Source organism: Gadus macrocephalus, chromosome 23 (assembly GCF_031168955.1).
Source record: "Gadus macrocephalus chromosome 23, ASM3116895v1".
Lineage (NCBI taxonomy): Eukaryota > Metazoa > Chordata > Actinopteri > Gadiformes > Gadidae > Gadus > Gadus macrocephalus.
Genome location: NC_082404.1, coordinates 19,955,966 through 19,972,850, shown reverse-complemented (window position 1 = coordinate 19,972,850; position 16,885 = coordinate 19,955,966). Strand labels below are relative to the sequence as shown.

Below are 16,885 nucleotides of genomic sequence, written 5' to 3'. Positions count from 1 at the left end.
ATAAATAGATGAATAAATAGAGGTTAACAGTACTAAACCTGCAGCTAATACAGCTAATCTACCACAGAGGGCGAATACAAACACCCCCTTTTATCTTAGATGTATAGGCCGTGCTTGTATATTGGCATACTGCATTCACAAAACAACATCCTAAATTCCTCTTTAAAACACAGCTACATGTGTGCTGTGCACGCACAGCACACACCTACACACATTGCATCTACAATGAACTGCCCCCAGATCAGCTCTTTTAATCTCTCTCTCTCTCTCTCTCTCTCTCTCTCTCTCTCTCTCTTTCTCTCTCTCTCTCCCCCCCTCTCCCCCATCCACAGATTCTAATTTATGAGGGAACTCATTAGAAAAAGCACATACCTGGGCACATAAAGCGGAGTGATTCAGGTCCCAGGGCTCAGTCAGGTCTCCGTATGATTCATCCCGGCCACCACTGTTTTCTCAATCAATACGGCTTTTCCCTCGCCTTTACCTAATGCTAAGCATGAGTCTGTCTTTAAGCAACTAGGAAAACAACAGAGAGAAAGACAAAACCACATCAAAATAATCAAACCATGTAAAAAATTTACTTTAAAAAATGCAAGATCATTATGAGGAAACCTGTTCCAATATATGATTTGGGGATCTTATTCTAAAGTTTTGGCTTGTTGTTTTGTCAGTATGGTAATACAGCTCAGATCTATAGACCTACAGACCTCTACACAAGGGTAGGCGTACTACGGGTGGTGGGATTTTATTCCTGAAATAAATGAAATTTTTAATAGTAGAACAAATAATATTAATAATTGAAAATAAATATATTAATGATATTGTTCAGTACGTATAGTGTTACAATTTATGATTAAAAATATAGTGTTGTTTTGTGCATTCCATCATATGTTTGCCATTGTAGTTATTGTATTAAAGCTTGGGTAGAAAATGTATTTAATAAGCAATTTTGCCACATTTGTTGAAATTCTCTATACATCCCGATCGCAACCAATAAATGAAATGCTCCGACACAAATCGGGTATCTCTGCTTGTCGCACGCCTTTCAACACAGCCTTATAATTGTATTCGGCCTGCATGAAATGATAGGATGGTCTACCTGTCGGTCTGCCTACCTACCTGGCTACCTGCGCTGAATCTTCCACAAGGCTAGGCAGACATATTGCTAAAGCTAGCAGGCAACTCATGTGTTTTGGGGGAGGGGCTTTGGAGGGCGGGGCCCAATGGGAGGGGTTGGGACTGACTCCTGCTGGGTTCTCCAAATTGCGGATACTCAAGCTTTAATTTGTGCTTTCTAAGTAAACACTGACTTTGCTTTCCACTGAACCCCTCTGGCCATGGCCTCAAGGGGGCGCAATTTGAGCAGACCCATTCATATATTATTTATCGTTATGAGTTCTGCGAAAGGGCTCGATGACAATGTCGTTGAGGTCAAACGTTGGGAACCACTGTGTTAGACAGACCCCATGTTGCTCCATCTTATTGGAGCAGTAAAGCCCGGCATCTAAGCTGCGTGTTTGTGCTCCATTATTTGAAAGATGCAATAAAACACATTGACCTTTCCGGAGAAAAGGTCATGAGTTTTGTTGATAATGATGAAAAGTGATAGGGAGAAGGCCTGACTAGTGTTAGTTTGTTTAGCAAAATTCTACTTTCGCAGTTTATTTTTTGGTTGAATCACAGCATCTATTTGTGGAAGATTTAATGATCAAAGTGATTAATGATGACTTCATTCATGAACACCCACCTTAGTTTCCCAGGTTTCTTTCTGAAAAGTCTCCTTTGTGCTTTTGTGTGTGTGTGTGTGTGTGTGTGTGTGTGTGTGTGTGTGTGTGTGTGTGTGTGTGTGTGGGTGTGCGTCCGCGTATCCGTGCATCGACATGTTTGTGTGTTTCCTCCCCCGCGGGGCTGGTGGTGGTGGGTGAGGGGGATTCGGGTGTCCCCGAAGTTAAAAATTCAGTGTCGTGCACATGTGTCATTGACTCCCTGATGAACTGCGCGACTACGTGCCAGACGACATGAACCCTTCAAACCAGACCATCAAATTCCCTTTCCCTTCTTTCAAAGGGTAGGGGGGGTGGCGGGGGAGGGTAGCAATCTATCTTTTTGTCTAGTTTCCCTTCGGCGTCACTGACGTATGTGATTCATCATCAGTGACCCTATGAACACTCGAAATATATAAGAGTCGGCGACGCGCACACCTGCTTCAATAGCCAACCACAACCTTCAGTACCTCACCTCAGCGACTCACCAAAGTTTAAGGTAAGCTTTTTCTTTTTCATTTTTTTGTGTCGGTGCGTGGATTGTGCATTATTGTTATTGGAAGTTTTACAAATCCTTCAACAATCTTTGAAAAAGCTATTATTATCGAGTAGAATTATAGAGTTATTAAAGTGTGACATTTCCTATTCAACCTGTATACAATAATCACAGTGCTAATGCCTCATTTCTTTTACTCCATTCCTTGATGTATGTTTCTGATGTACAGCCCTTGCAGTGCCTTGGTGGTCCACATAAACACCCAGACGATGCTGCTGACGCGCCTGTGCCTGTTGTCCTACCGCTGGCTCGCCGCGGCTCTAGCCATCCTCCTCCTCACCTCCTCCACCGTCACCCTCGCTCACAGCACAACTGTTGAGCACGACTTCCACATCGTGCACAATGTCGACAACAGAAGTAAGCTTACATTTTTATACTGCATGGTTTTAACCAGATTTTGTGTGTTTCTATTGGGTGCATGTTCATTAAGACTACATTGAGCAAACTCTAGCCCATTTATTACATTTGATTATCTTTGTTTTTACCTCGTCATGACCAGGTTTGGTCAAAAGAGCATTTAATTGGTGGCATCCCTGAAATCCAAATGAGCAAATTTTGAGAATTGAATTCCTACTATTTATATCTTTGCTCTTTTGTTTCATATCTGGCTAAAACATGATAATATTTTTGTAACCATATAATCTACAAAAAACTATTTCAATTTTGAATTACACATTGTAGCCTATTATTTACTTATCATACAAACAACTTAAATGATTGCTGATAACACATTTAATAGACAATCGTAATGAAATTATGGTGATAAGCAGACAGTCGGTAACAGTCCAACTCTGTGTTTCGAGTTGATGGGCTGTGCACTATACAGGAGTGGTTTGTTGTTATGCGTCTATTGATCTATAGCTACATTCAATGTCCTCCATTGAATAAGCATATCATTGTAATCCAATATTGATTATGATGCCTCAATTGGTCTCAGCCTTGTCTGCAGGTCGCTTTGGATACGTTTCTGAATTACTAAATGCGGTTACGAGATGTCATGTGCTGGGTTTTTTGGTTTAATTCAAATTACATCTAGAACAGGACACTCATGCATATGGATGCAACTGCTTAACCAAAAAGTTGTTCATATTTTCTTTTTTTTAAGTCATTATTTGAAAAGTGAAGATGTAATCTAACACACGTCTGTTTCGTGTGTCACATGTATGTGATGACATGTATGTGATGACATGTGTGTGTGTGGGGTTGTCTGTGTTGTGTCTGTGTGTGTGTGTGTGTGTGTGTGTGTGTGTGTATGTGCGTGTGTCTGTGTATGTGTGTTTGTGTGTGTGTCTGTGTTTTTGTGTGTCTGTGTTTGTTTGTGTGTACGTGTGTCTGTGTGTGTGTTTCTGTGTGTGTGTGTTTGTTTCTGTGTATGTGTGTGTTTTTTTCTGTGTGTGTATGTGTGTGTGTGTGTGTGTGTGTGTGTGTCTGTGTGTGTGTGGTTGTTTGTTTCTGTGTGTGTGTGTGTGCGTGTGTGTGTGTGTGTGTTGGTGTGTGTCTGTGTGTGTGTGGTTGTTTGTTTCTGTGTGTGTGTGTGTGTGTGGTTGTGGGTTTCTGTGTGTGTGTGTCTGTGTGTGTGTGTGGTTGTTTGTTTCTGTGTGTGTGTGTGTGTGTGTGTGTGTGTGTGTGTGTGTGTGGTTGTGGGTTTCTGTGTGTGTCTGTGTGTGTGTGTGGTTGTTTGTTTCTGTGTGTGTGTGTGTGTGTGTGTGTGTGGTTGTTTGTTTCTGTGTGTGTGTGTGTGTGTGTGTGTGTGGTTGTTTGTTTCTGTGTGTGGTTGTTTGTTTCTGTGTGTGGTTGTTTGTTTCTGTGTGTGTGTGTGTGTGTGTGTGTGTGTGTGTGTGTGTGTGTGTGTGTGTGTGTGTGTGTGTGCAGGTCCAGAGATAGACCCCTTCTGGTACGTGGGCCGAGGGGTCCGTCCCATCGGGCGCTTCGGGAAGCGGCACAGCGGCTTGGTGTCGCTGGCCGGCCGCTCCCTGGAGCCCGTGCTCAGCTCCCTGGAGCTCCTCCTCAACACGCTACGCAACAAGGAGGACTCTGGGAAATCACGCATGGAGCAGGGCCGGGATTGGCTCCCTTGACGGCCCGCCCACTAAGGACTTCTACCCTTCACCCCAAACCACCTCCATTTGTTTCATGTCTTACGTTTGATATATTTGGGTTATTTATCTCCATTCTGTAGATTCATCTGTGCTTATTGTCTCCGCCCGACCCTGTTGGTTGTTTGTGAAAAGCATTTATTTGTAGCTGTAAACGCGTAAACGTTACTGTAATCTGTAATCACAAAATGCTGAATCTGTTGATTATTAAATAACATTATGCTATCATTGCACATGCGGAGCATGTTTTGTTTTAATTTAAAACCCCAACCCCTGACTCAAAAAAACAAGCAGAGACTAGAACGCATCACGCGCATATTTTGTGGCGCACAATTGTTTTCGTCAACTGCATCTTTCAACAGTTTATGAAGGGAAAACAAAATGTCCCCCCCCCCACCCCCCCAAAAAAAAAGTGAAGAGAGCATATCTTCACCTTTTGTGATTTTATTCATTTTATATTCCATTTTTTCTTGGATTGCAACAAACAATGGCACATGTATGACAGTATTCCCTCCCGGGGTTGGCATGGTGAACCTCAGCCTCTGTAGCCGCACAGTTCGGATTACGATGGAAGAAAAACAATGTCTGCTTTTGACTCTAGTGACATTCAGGTTCCCGTCCGAGACGCACATTTAAACACTTTGGGTCGTGTTGTTGAATTGATTGCGTGGGTAAATAAAATAGTGTCTATAGCTGACCCTCATTTAGTATTTGGTTTGTGATTCCAGTGCAAAATCTGACCGGAGAGGTTATGACGGTTGTACACTCTCCTGCACACACACAAACACTGAAAGATTGGGCAACTATGATTGGCCGATTCTTTTCATATATATATATATATATGTATATAATATATACATATATATATCCTTCTACATCATTTCCATATTTTCACACATATACATATATTAACAAATTCCGAGATGAGAGAAAATATTTGTTTTCCTTTACAATATAAAAATATGGAACACTTATACTGTAACTGGACCCCTGTGAGTGTCCTCACTAATGAGTTTGTACATCGATTTAAAACCAGATACATGCTTTTCTTTACATAATGACACCTTTGGGGAGCATACGTTGCAAAGGAAAGGGGACAGACCACCGGCTAAGGGTGGAAAGGGCATTCGAAGAGAGAAAGAGAGAGACGTTTGCGACATCTTGGGCATTTAAAATCATCCAATAGGGCATCATCCCCCAGACTACAATTACCTAGCAAAACATTTGACAATATTGCATATGATTTACTGAAATGTAATTAATAAATGTGGCCACAGTGTGAGTGCAGTAATGTTTTTTTGTTGTTTTGTAATAGTTGAAGATACTTTATGGAAATGGTAACAGTTATCAATAAGCTTTAGCAGCCAGTACTGTTTTTATTTTGGACTACCACTATGAGCAAACTTGCGAATGGTAAATGCAGTATTACACTGAAAGCACTCTGAGACATAAAAATAAAAAAATAAAACAGGATCCAGGATTTAAGAGGAGAATAAAAGCCAGAAGTTTAAAAATAACTTGGTTCATTGGTACTGCATAAAAACGTTCCAAAAAGTAGAAAAATAAGTTGCTCGTAACAAAATCATGGTTTCATGGCATTAGTTAAAAAGCACGTCAGACACTATTATGTATAAATCTTTCAGGAAGAATTTCAACATAAACAGTCAGAGGTGTAAACAAAAAGGTGGAAAACCTTCGTTCAAATAAAAGGCAGCAGAGTTTCAAAATCAAACTGAAAACACAGTGGAAAAAGGGAAAAGATGGATAAAAAAAATGACATTCATGGAAAGAATACCACAGGGAAAAAAGCTCTCCTCTACTCTACTAATTATTCTTATTTTAGACCTTATTTCAGACCATAGCCCCAAAGTCACATTAATGGAAAAACTGCCTTATTCTTCACACTTGATTCTCGTCTTCGTGGGGTTGCAGTTTCTTAATCATTCGTTGTGTATTACTTGTGCAGCACGTTTTAAATCTCAACGCGTAAGGCTGTGGTGTTGGGCAGTATCATCCACTACATTTTGTTTAATAAAGCAATTAAGAGGACCATCACACAATATCATTATTCATCCTCCAGATATGTGCTTTGCTGTCCATATTTATTGCTGCACATCAGTTGTAATAGGTTGGTTTGAGGTCTAAATAGGAGTTGGCCCTGACGGTAAAGACATCTCTCAACAATGGATTTCAATATGTGTTTTTTCAGTTAAAGAATAACAGCAAGTATCGCTGTCCTTCAAAGTCGTAAAAAACACATAATAGTAGGTTCCGAATTATAGCAGAGACGTTTTTAGTGACGTAGTCATGCCTTTTATACAATATGGCTCGGTATGGATCTTCTGATAGCCCCTGGCATCTAAGTGGACGAAACATTCAAATAAAAGGCTGTATAAAATAATTCGACCTCACTTCACTTCATCACGTACGCCATCACATAGGGTTTGTTTTCTACCTCACAACTTAATTTTTTACACTTGAAACACGGATAGAAAATGAGAGTTTTTGTGGGCCGCTGTTTTGGGTTGTTTGGGTTGGGGTTAGGGTTAGCCCTAACTCGACTAAGTTTGGGTTAGGGTTAGGGTTAGCCCTAACTCAAGTAATTTCACGTTTGAAAAGTCACCCAGCAGAGTGTGGAGTTTAAGGCAGAGTCGCTGTCAGAAAGACGCCCCCCTCCACAACCTCAGCCTGAATCAAAGGGCGTGGCGGGGAAGGGGGGGTGCTTAGCTAGGTGGGACAAGGGAGACGCTGATGAAACAGTGAGGGGTTGTGGGGTCGGGGGAAGGGGTGTCCTGCCTGGATGACTTCAGAGAGCACAGTGGACTGGGTGGACTAGCTGGCCCTGGACAGGTTGTGGCCCCCTCCCCCCAAACCTCTTTCAGGGCCCTGGAGCGAGGAGTCAGACGCTGGATCAAGGCAGAGGTTCCAGAGGGCCCCCGTCCACTGCTAGGGCCAAAGCACCTGCTGCTCCTGATCCAGCTTTTCTGAAATCAGAGATTTTCACAACACAATTTTTTAAATCTTTTATATCTGTTTTTTTACACAACACGTCATACTAAAGGTTGTGTGTGGGAGTGCATCATGGGTGTGTGTGTGTGTGTGTGGTTGTATGCGTGTGTGTGAGTGTGTCACGTGTGTGTGTGTGTGTGTGTATGTGTGTGCGTTTGTGTATCTGTGTGTGTACGAGTGTGCCTGTTTATGTTTGCTTGCATGTGTGTGCATGCATGCACTTTTGTGTGTGTGTGTGTGTGCATGTCAGTTTAAATATGTGCGTGTGTGCGTGCTTGCATGTGTGTGCATGTGTGCATACTTGTGTGGAGATAGACCATGCTTAGTGATTACAACATCACACGGCCTTCCCAGTCATTGTGTGGGAGAGCCGTTAAAGAGGCTTTTAAGCTGAAATCAGAGCTTTGATTACGCGGCTCCGTCATCAGGTTGAGCTGGCCTGTGTCCTCTCCCTCTCTGGGAGCTGAATCAGAGCCATTGTGCATCCGTCTCCGAGGGAGAGAGAGCTTTTCATTGTACAGATGAGAAGGGCCGACTCCTTATCATTAGGTAAAGTAGCCAGGCTCCCTTTATATTCTCTTGTGCTCCCATTAACTTGCTTCAAACTTAATGAAGTTAACCATGCTACGTTTTAGTAGGTCCTCGTCTAACTAGGCTTTGAGCATGAATTGTATATCAAGTCTTATTCCTGTTCTTCTCCTATTCCCTCTGTCTTCTCTTTCTCTCAAGGACAAACACACACATACACACGCAGACACTTATTTATTCAAATACATGGTAATAATGTGAGCACAGACACACATCCAAGCACGCAAAAACACAAACCTGATGTGAGAGAGGGGGTGGAACATTGAACGGTGATCAATACTTACTTACAGACAAACACAAAAATACACACAAACATATCCACACATACACACACATGAACGGACACTATGTTCTGTTTACCTACTTTAAGATGACCAGCTAATTAAAGTCCAGTAAAGTGAACATAGGCATGACACACAGCATACACACAGCCTTAGGAGTGTTTCTTGGCTAGCAATATGTCACGCAATTCAGCCTTTCGATTTTTGAAAGTGAATGTATGTTAAAAAACCCATTATATTTTTTTTACAGTTTCAAAAGAAGAGTTGATCTTTTTGACATTGTCAGCATCTTAAGTTAAGGATATATTAAAACACTGAACATCAGCCAGACTTGCAATATAAGGCAATTTAATGTTACTAATTTTAATTATATAATAATTATATTAATAATGATGCCCTCTGAACCAGAAATGTTTTAGTCAAAGCAATGACTAATTCAAACTGCTTGGTTCACAGAAGGATATTCACAGTTCTTTAAAAGTACCTGCAGTTAACCTTGGCTTCAGCATTGTAAACCAGGCAGCCTGTGAGCTCCATAACTAGGGTTAGGGTTAGGGTTAGGGTTACCCTAACCCTAACCCTAACCAAACCACTGACGACGGCTCTGTACCTTTCAGTGGAGGCGCAGGGAGCTTCCTCCTTTGATGGCGTGATGAGTCCAGGGTTTGAGGCTGTAGGGAGAAACATGGAGCTCAGTAAATATGGAGAGGCAGCTTATTACACAGAAGGTCAGGTAGACGGTTGAGGAACCAAGCCTTAAGAACTGTACTCTTGTGTACTTGTGTAAGCTAAGATGTAATAAAATAAACTCTGAGAATCAACATTGTCTACCACTGGTGTTTCGAATACACTGTATAGGGTCAGAACTGAAAGATACCTTTGGCTTATACTTGGAGAAGCGATTACAGGCAGTAACATTCAGGCCAGCTGTCTTCAGAGCCGATATCCGGGCCTCGATGTTGGAGATCTGGAGAGAAACAACCCGTCAATTATACTAGTTATGGTCTGTAGCAAACACAACACTGTCCGATATGAAACAACCCGTCACGTCATCGACAGAACATCGTTCGTGTCATCAGTTGAACCCAATTAGCACCAATCAGAATCAAACTAACGAGTGCCTACGAGAAGGATTTGCCTGATTAAGTAGCCCCCCTTGATTATGTAGGATTAGATTAGGAATCCTACATAGTTTTATTCTTTTGACAAGTAGACCTTTAGTCAGTGAAGTAAAATATGCATAACAGAAATGTAAGTATTTGTGTTTCTTAATGGCGACCCTGTCAATAATTCCACTTATATAATATATATGTTATATATATATAATATATTTAATATATTGTTCCTTTTATGGATCCTCAGGTCAAGTCAAAATGGGTCTAAACTTGCAGAATAAAATAGCACTTATTTCATGATGGATTTTTATGACAAGGAATTAGACATCTGTGTGACCAATGCAACAAAATATGTCCCTAAAAAGAAATCCAAAATAGCCAAAGGTATAAAAATAAATAATCAGAAGTTGTCTGAGGGTAAAAAAAAAAAAAAATGAAAAGACTGATATGAGTTCACAGCGGTAATAATAAGGAATCGTGGTTTTGTCCAGTTACTGGTCCCGGTGTCTGGCAGCTGGACTACCTGGAGTTCGGACTGCTGCACCTGCGCAGCAGCGGTGGCCACCTGGTCCTCCAGGAAGGCCAGCTCCGTGTCCGTGGTGCCGCTGCTAATGCTACGAGCGCACTCCTCCAGGTCCCCCAGCGCCCCCTCCAGGCCGTACACCGCACTAGCAGCCAAGTACACCTGCGGTGGAGGAACGGTCACGCGTCAAACTGTGAGGAGAAGCTCATTCAAATGGGGCACAATTCAAATGTAGAGTTGGAGTATAATGTTGAAAGGGAAATGGGATTCCTTGTTGTGGTGAAACTTTGGGAGAATTATAATTCTACGCTAAAAAATAAGCAAACCACAAAAGCAAACTCACACCCTCAAAAGTATTAGCATAGTCTATTTCATATGCAGTAATCAAGGATGTCAATCACTGTCATCATCACCCTCTTAGCCACTACACTATCCGGTCTAATTACCATCTTGAACACATTCATGACTGATACATCATTGCTATGACCCTAATAATTGAACAGCTTTAATGTCAGCTATAATGACATACACATAAAGTGACCACACTTTTAAATAATTGAAGCTAACAGAAGGGGTTATACACTTATGTGCTATGGGTTAAAGGTTTAACAGTTTAGGGTCAGGCTCAGGGACAAGGTTAGGGTCAGGGTCAGGGTTAGGGTTAGGGTCAGGGTCAGGGTTAGGGTCAGGGTCAGGGTCAGGGCTAGGGTTGTCGAAGATTAATCGAGATTTAAAACACTTAGACTAATTTGAGAGAGAGAGTGTAAAAGAAATCGAGGGGTCCGGAGCAAGAATTGAAAAAAGACTTTATCGTGAAGAAAAACAACAACGACAACAGCCTGAGTGGGTCTGCAGAGTCACTGCCCGAACACCGGTCCCAGCTTCTCCTTTATACACGCATACACACAAGAATTTCTTTGTCCAGTGGGGGTTTCCGCCCACGTCAATCTTCATCAATCATCAGTCTCAGAATATTATCAACAAAAGTGATTTTGGACACCAGTCTGAGGCCAGCATGCATTAACTCTGTAGTCAAAATAATCATAGGGCTGAAGGCTGAGGTCAACCTGCTCATGTGTCCCACCATCTGTTCTGAATCCAGGCTCTGCAGGTATCATGTGTCTTCTACCATTAATATATATAAGGCATAATAATAATCATGGGTTACCATAGAATATACTCATTAATTTCTACCACAGGGTCAGGGTTAGGGTTAGGGTCAGGGCTAGGGTCAGGGTCAGGGTCAGGGCTAGGGTCAGGATTAGGGTGAGGGCCAGGGTCAGGGTCAGGGCTAGGGTCAGGGCTAGGGTCAGGGTCAGGGTCAGGGTCAGGGTCAGGGTTAGGGTCAGGGTTAGGGACAGGGCTAGGGTCAGGGTTAGGGTCAGGGTCAGGGTTAGGGTCAGGGTTAGGGTCAGGGATAGGGTCAAGGTCAGGGTTAGGGTCAGGGCTAGGGCCAGGGTTAGGGTCAGGGTCGGGATTAGGGTCACGTCAGGGTTAGTGATGCCTACGTTCTGCTCCATCTTGGTGAGCCTGTTCTCCAGGCGGCTGGTGTCGGAGCAGCTTGAGATGGGGGAGGCGCTCATGGACTCGGAGGGCGTGGTGAAGCTGTCCACACGGCCCGCCTCCCCGATCAGATCCTCCGTGGCGTTCAGGACCTTCAGCACTTCTGTGGTGATGCTGCACAGGGACGCCGCAGAGAACTGCTGCTGCTCACACACACAACAAGCGGGCACGCACACACACACACACACACACACACACACGCCCACACATGCGCGCACACACACACACACACACACAAACACTCACACACACACAGGCACGCCCACACACACACACACACACACACACACACACACACACAGGCAGGCAGGCCCGCACGCACACACACAACAAGAGACAGAAAAGGTTATGGGGAAAATATCATTGTTTTCCCCATTGTAGTAAGTTCATATTGTTTATTTTTACGATTCCTTTTGCAGTCAATGGAGGTTGATTTGTCAACTAGTGATGATGAATAAGGAATATAAAAGATTGCTTTAATAAATGTACATGACATATAAATGTACTGAGACGTTTATCACCAAATTCAACAACATTTCTCAATTTGGAAGCAATTAGGAGAACCGAGTCCGATAGATTCACCTCCTCAGGCCTCGAAAGCCACTCCCCCTCAGGCACTATTTTGCATGGACACCGCTGCTGCTTCCCGGGCTTAGCCCCGCCCTAGACGATTGTGATTGGTTTAAAGAAATAAAAACAGGCCCGCCCAGTTTCCCCACGGATAGACGGCTCGAGGTAGCATGGTTCCAGACCATTCTACTTGCTGTAGTTTGGTCTGGCTTTGCGAGACTAGGTAAACAGTAACCAGGTAGGTAAACAGACAGGCAAGCCATCCAATCATTCCAGTCGGGCCGATTTTAATCATCAGACGGTTTAGTGCAGGCCTGTGACGTTGACAGATACCAGATCTTTTCTTGGTTTTTGCCAGAGCATTTGATTGATTGTTTGTGGTCGGGTATGTTAAGAGAATTTCAACAAAAATGACAAACAATGCCTCTTAAAATAACTTGCATACCCCGACTTCAAAGTCCCAAAGACCAAAGCTAATGTAGATGTTTAGGGTTAGGTTTAGGTTTAGGGTTAGGGCTTTAAAGACCAAAAGACCAAAGCTAATGTAGATGTTTTTCTATAACAGGTAGAAGAGAGAGATGAATGTAATCCAATAATGCATTAGTTCCATGGCGAAGCTTTGATCACTAACACTAAGGTTCTGAATTGATTCCTCTCATCCAGGCTGTGTGAGAAACGATGACTTTAACATGGGCCCCATTAAAGAGGACCATGAGGTTAGATTAGTGTAGAGGGAGAGAGACATTCAACACATAACAGGAACATCGAGAACGAGAGAGCGAGAGAGTGAGAGCGAGAGAGCGAGAGAGCGAGAGAGAGAGACAGAGAGAGCGAGAGAGAGAGAGAGAACCAGACCTTTCATCTTTCTTTCTTTTAATCAAGTATGAGGATGAAGAAGACGAAAACATCACTGAAGAACTTTGAGAGGTTGTGACTGGTCGATTAACAAATGGCTACGGCCTGGGGAGAGGGGGCGCTCTGGTCCAGTACAAAGGAGGACATGGTCAACATATGAAATACTAACTCAAGCCTCGAAAGTATTAGGACTAATGGTGGTCGCTGGGATCAACCATGGACGATCCACTGTCAGGGACTGAAAATGTTTAAAATAAAAATAAAATTAAATAAAATGTTTGTGTTCTAGCGCCATCTCTGTTTCTCGGATGTAATTGGGATCAACCATCAATCTAAAAAATCGGATTGGTTATAAATATAACACGATTTTTATTTGGTTGAACACATTGTGTGAATTAAGCTAACAACTACACTTCAATGCCGAATCCTGTGTTCCTTTAAAAGGACACGTTTTGCGTCCTTCCCTTGGAATAACCATGGTGACTGATCAAAATAATAATAAAAAAAAAGGTAAACAAACACGAGCAGTCACTAAGACACCAGCGCTAATATCCCTGTATGCGTTTTATAAAATAAAAAACGGTGAAACGGGAATAAATATAGATGCAATCCGTGGATGAGTCACACAGGCATTGTGCAATATTATTCATTCACACACGATTCTAATGTGTGTGCGTAAGTAACTCAAGCTCATTCAGCCACCCACATCATGACACTATAGGCCAACTCATACAAACAGGTAGCACGCATCCAGGACATCGCCACAATGGCTAACCCTTATTGATCTGCCGCTCGGTAGGATTAGGGTTAGCCCTAACCCTAACCCTTATTGATCTGCCGCTCGGTAGGATTAGGGTTAGCCCTAACCCTAACCCTTATTGATCTGCCGCTCGGTAGGGTTAGGGTTAGCCCTAACCCTAACCCTTATTGATCTGCCGCTCGGTGGGTTAGCTAAACGCTGGCGATGATGTCAACAAGGTTTTAGAGGGGATTAATAAAGGTCTTTTCAGTCCTCTCGCCATGCAAAGCGCTTCACCATCCCTGCCTCACATCCTCCCATTCATTGACCACCTGCAGGGTCAACCTTGAAGGCTGGCAGCCATTTGGAGCGGCTGGCCTTGTATGTCTTGCTCAGGGACACTTTGACGCTTGGCTAGGGGAAGACAGGGATTTGAACCGGCAGCTACTGCCTACAAGGTTTCCCCATGAGTTTCCTTATGCCGGCGGCTGTAGCCTCCTGCTCCAGCCTCCAGCTCCAGCCTGGTGTGTGCGTGTAGAGCAGAATGTGTTTGTGACTCTTCCGTTCTCACCTGTTGCTGTGTGAGAGAGTGAAGCCGCTGCTGCAGCTCCCAATCATGCTGTCCCTCCTTGCGTGTGTACACGTGTACACACACACACACACACACACACACACACACACACACACACACACACACACACACACACACACACACACACACACACACACACACACACACACACACACACACACACACAGAAAGACAGAGAGACAGAAAGACAGAGAGACAGACAGACAGACACACACACACACACACAAACACCAAGCGCAGATGAATGAATGGCAGCAAACGAAGGAGAGACAAAAAACAGGAAAACATGAGCAAAGAGAGGCGGCTCAAATCAAAAGCAAAGCAGACAGGATTGATGAAGGCTGACGAGGACTACAAATTAGAAATAGACTATCTAGACATGGTTCCTAAACACAAATGCGTGTGCGTTCTCCGTTTGTCCTCACCTTTCCACCCAACAGCACCCCCTCCAGGGCGCACGCTGTCACCGCAGGCGAACCCCTCGCCCCACTGGGCCCCGGCCCCTCTGCCTCCTTCTTTTCCGCACCCCTTTTCTGCTGCCTCAGACTCTGCCTGCGCTCCCCTCGCCTCTCCGCCGTCTTCCCCCGCTTGTCCTCGTGATGGTGGCGGCGTTGGTCGCTCACTACGCAGCGGATGCTCGTCCCTCCGTTCTCCCCCGACCTCTTCCCCCTCCCCGAGCCTCCCACATCCTTCGCAGACCGGGCCGCCGCGGGCCCCTCTCGTCGGCCGGGGCCGAGGGCGGGTCCCGGGGTCCGGCTGCTGTCCGGCGTGGGGTCGCTCGCCGTTTGTCGCCGCCTCTTCTCCGCGGTCCCGTGCTTCGCCCTCTCTTCTTCTTCACGCTCTCCCGGCGCGGCGCCGTCTCCGTCCGTCGCTCGGTCGGGGGGCCGCCGGACTCTTTCGTCCTCCGACGAGCTCGGGCCCCACGTGTCGTTGGGTGAGCGGCGGGCCGCCTGCGGCCCCGGCTGCGGCCCCGGCTGGGGCCTCCTCGGGCCCCCCTCCCGGGCTCCCAGGCTGCCGGGGGTCAGGTGAGGGGCCAGCGTGTCCGGGTCTCTCTCTGTGGCCTCAGAGTTGAAGAACCCCTCTTCGGGGGCCCCCGGGGGCCCGGGCGGGGAGAGGGGTGAGGGCGGGGCCCCGGGGCCGGGCTGATCCTGGCTAAGGCTCCTCTTCAGCATGGCACTGAGCAGGATGCCGCTGTTCTCCTACAGAGGAACGTGGAAGGGCGGAGCCAGGACCAGTCAGAGGAGGCCGTAGTCACCAGGGTTACCGGGCCTAATGGCCACCCACTAACAGATCTTACAATCTAATGACTAGAATCTTGATTAACATCTCAGGCATCTGAATGAATGCAACAGGTGTAGAAGAAAGAAGTACACAAGCAGGTTTCTCAGCTACATCAATAAAGTGATCTGATGCCACCGTCTGGCCGAACTGAGTGTTTACAAGAAAAAAACTATCTTTGCTAAACTTAGGAGCTGGGAGATGACTAGAAAATACAAGTACTTTTGGGGGTTTAACAAAGCGGTTATCAGAGGTACGTACCCGGATCAGTGGGTGGACGGTGGGCGTGTGACCCGGCCCCCCGGGCCGGCTCTGCTCCGATGGAGACTCTCTCTTGCTCTTCCTGCGTCTGCGTGACCTTCGAACGGAGTCGCTGGCGCTCTCCTCCGCCCCGCTGCTGTCTCCCATCACCTGGACGGGTTCAACCATTACCAGGGTTAGGGTTAGTTAACCATTACCAGCGTTAGGGTTAGGGTTAGCTAACCATTATAACCATTACCACCGTTAGGGTTAGTCAACCATTACCAGGGTTAGGGTTAGTTAACCATTACCAAGGTTAGGGTTAGTTAACCATTACCACCGTTAGGGTTAGGGTTAGTTAACCATTACCACCGTTAGGGTTAGGGTTAGTCAACCATTACCAGGGTTAGGGTTAGTTAACCATTACCAAGGTTAGGGTTAGTTAACCATTACCACCGTTAGGGTTAGGGTTAGTCAACCATTACCAGCGTTAGGGTTAGTTAACCATTACCACCGTTAGGGTTAGGGTTAGTCAACCATTACCAGCGTTAGGGTTAGGGTTAGTTAACCATTACCACCGTTAGGGTTAGTTAACCATTAACACCGTTAGGTTTAGGGTGAGTTAAGCATTACCACCACGACTGTTAACGCACGCAGGGATCGTCGGGTTCTTCCAGGTATTATTCAGATACTGGAAGTTACCAGAATAATATAAAATATATATATGTTTATATATATACCCATATATTAAGAGTGATATTTATTTATATATATATAAATATCACTCTTAATCATTTGAACTTCAGGAACGAGAGACGACTACGTCACCTTGGGGTTAAAGTTCACGTCCAGCGCCTCTGGGGGCAGCTGGTAGCCCCCCCCCTCCTGGTGGAGGTAGCCCCCCCCCTCTTGGTGGAGGTAGCCCCCCCCCTCCTGGTGGAGGTAGCCCCCCCCATTCTGGTGGCCCCCCAGGTGGTGGTGGGTGGGCGGGCCCCTCTTCTTCAGCGGGCGGGGGTGCTGCTTGGGGGACGGTTGCTTGGTGCCAGGGCGGGCGCAGCCCGGCGCCTCGGGGTCCGAGGCGTTCAACGTCTCGGAGTCGGACCGCCTCCCTGACGGC

At 45.2% G+C, this 16,885-nt stretch overlaps 2 protein-coding genes across 2 annotated transcripts in view; one reads left to right on the top strand and one right to left on the bottom strand.

The window, feature by feature from the left end:
- The first annotated feature begins 2,148 nt into the window (after positions 1-2,148).
- prlh2 (prolactin releasing hormone 2) lies at positions 2,149-4,643 on the top strand. Its single transcript, XM_060044940.1, has 3 exons — positions 2,149-2,262; positions 2,489-2,676; positions 4,192-4,643. The coding sequence occupies exons 2-3, from the start codon at positions 2,529-2,531 to the stop codon at positions 4,395-4,397; spliced, it is 354 nt and encodes a 117-aa protein (XP_059900923.1). The 5' UTR covers positions 2,149-2,262; positions 2,489-2,528; the 3' UTR covers positions 4,398-4,643.
- Positions 4,644-4,843: 200 nt separating this feature from the next.
- Positions 4,844-16,885, bottom strand: part of myripb (myosin VIIA and Rab interacting protein b) — a 21,462-nt gene continuing 9,420 nt past the window's right edge. The window contains exons 7-15 of the mRNA XM_060045809.1: positions 16,597-16,885; positions 15,790-15,939; positions 14,676-15,449; positions 14,230-14,286; positions 11,440-11,637; positions 9,932-10,093; positions 9,171-9,260; positions 8,904-8,964; positions 4,844-7,399 (exon numbers count right to left, since the gene is read on the bottom strand). The exon at positions 16,597-16,885 is cut by the window's right edge and continues 397 nt beyond it. Of these exons, the coding sequence (XP_059901792.1) occupies positions 7,362-7,399; positions 8,904-8,964; positions 9,171-9,260; positions 9,932-10,093; positions 11,440-11,637; positions 14,230-14,286; positions 14,676-15,449; positions 15,790-15,939; positions 16,597-16,885 (1,819 nt within the window). The 3' untranslated portion in view covers positions 4,844-7,361. The remainder of the gene's footprint in view (positions 7,400-8,903; positions 8,965-9,170; positions 9,261-9,931; positions 10,094-11,439; positions 11,638-14,229; positions 14,287-14,675; positions 15,450-15,789; positions 15,940-16,596) is intronic.

Excerpts from the sequence above, each read along its gene's own strand:
- prlh2 (XM_060044940.1), top strand. The coding sequence starts at position 2,529 with ATGCTGCTGACGCGCCTGTGCCTGTTGTCCTACCGCTGGCTCGCCGCG. Across the intron at positions 2,677-4,191 it reads GCACAATGTCGACAACAGAA|GTCCAGAGATAGACCCCTTC; the intron begins GTAAGCTTACAT and ends GTGTGTGTGCAG.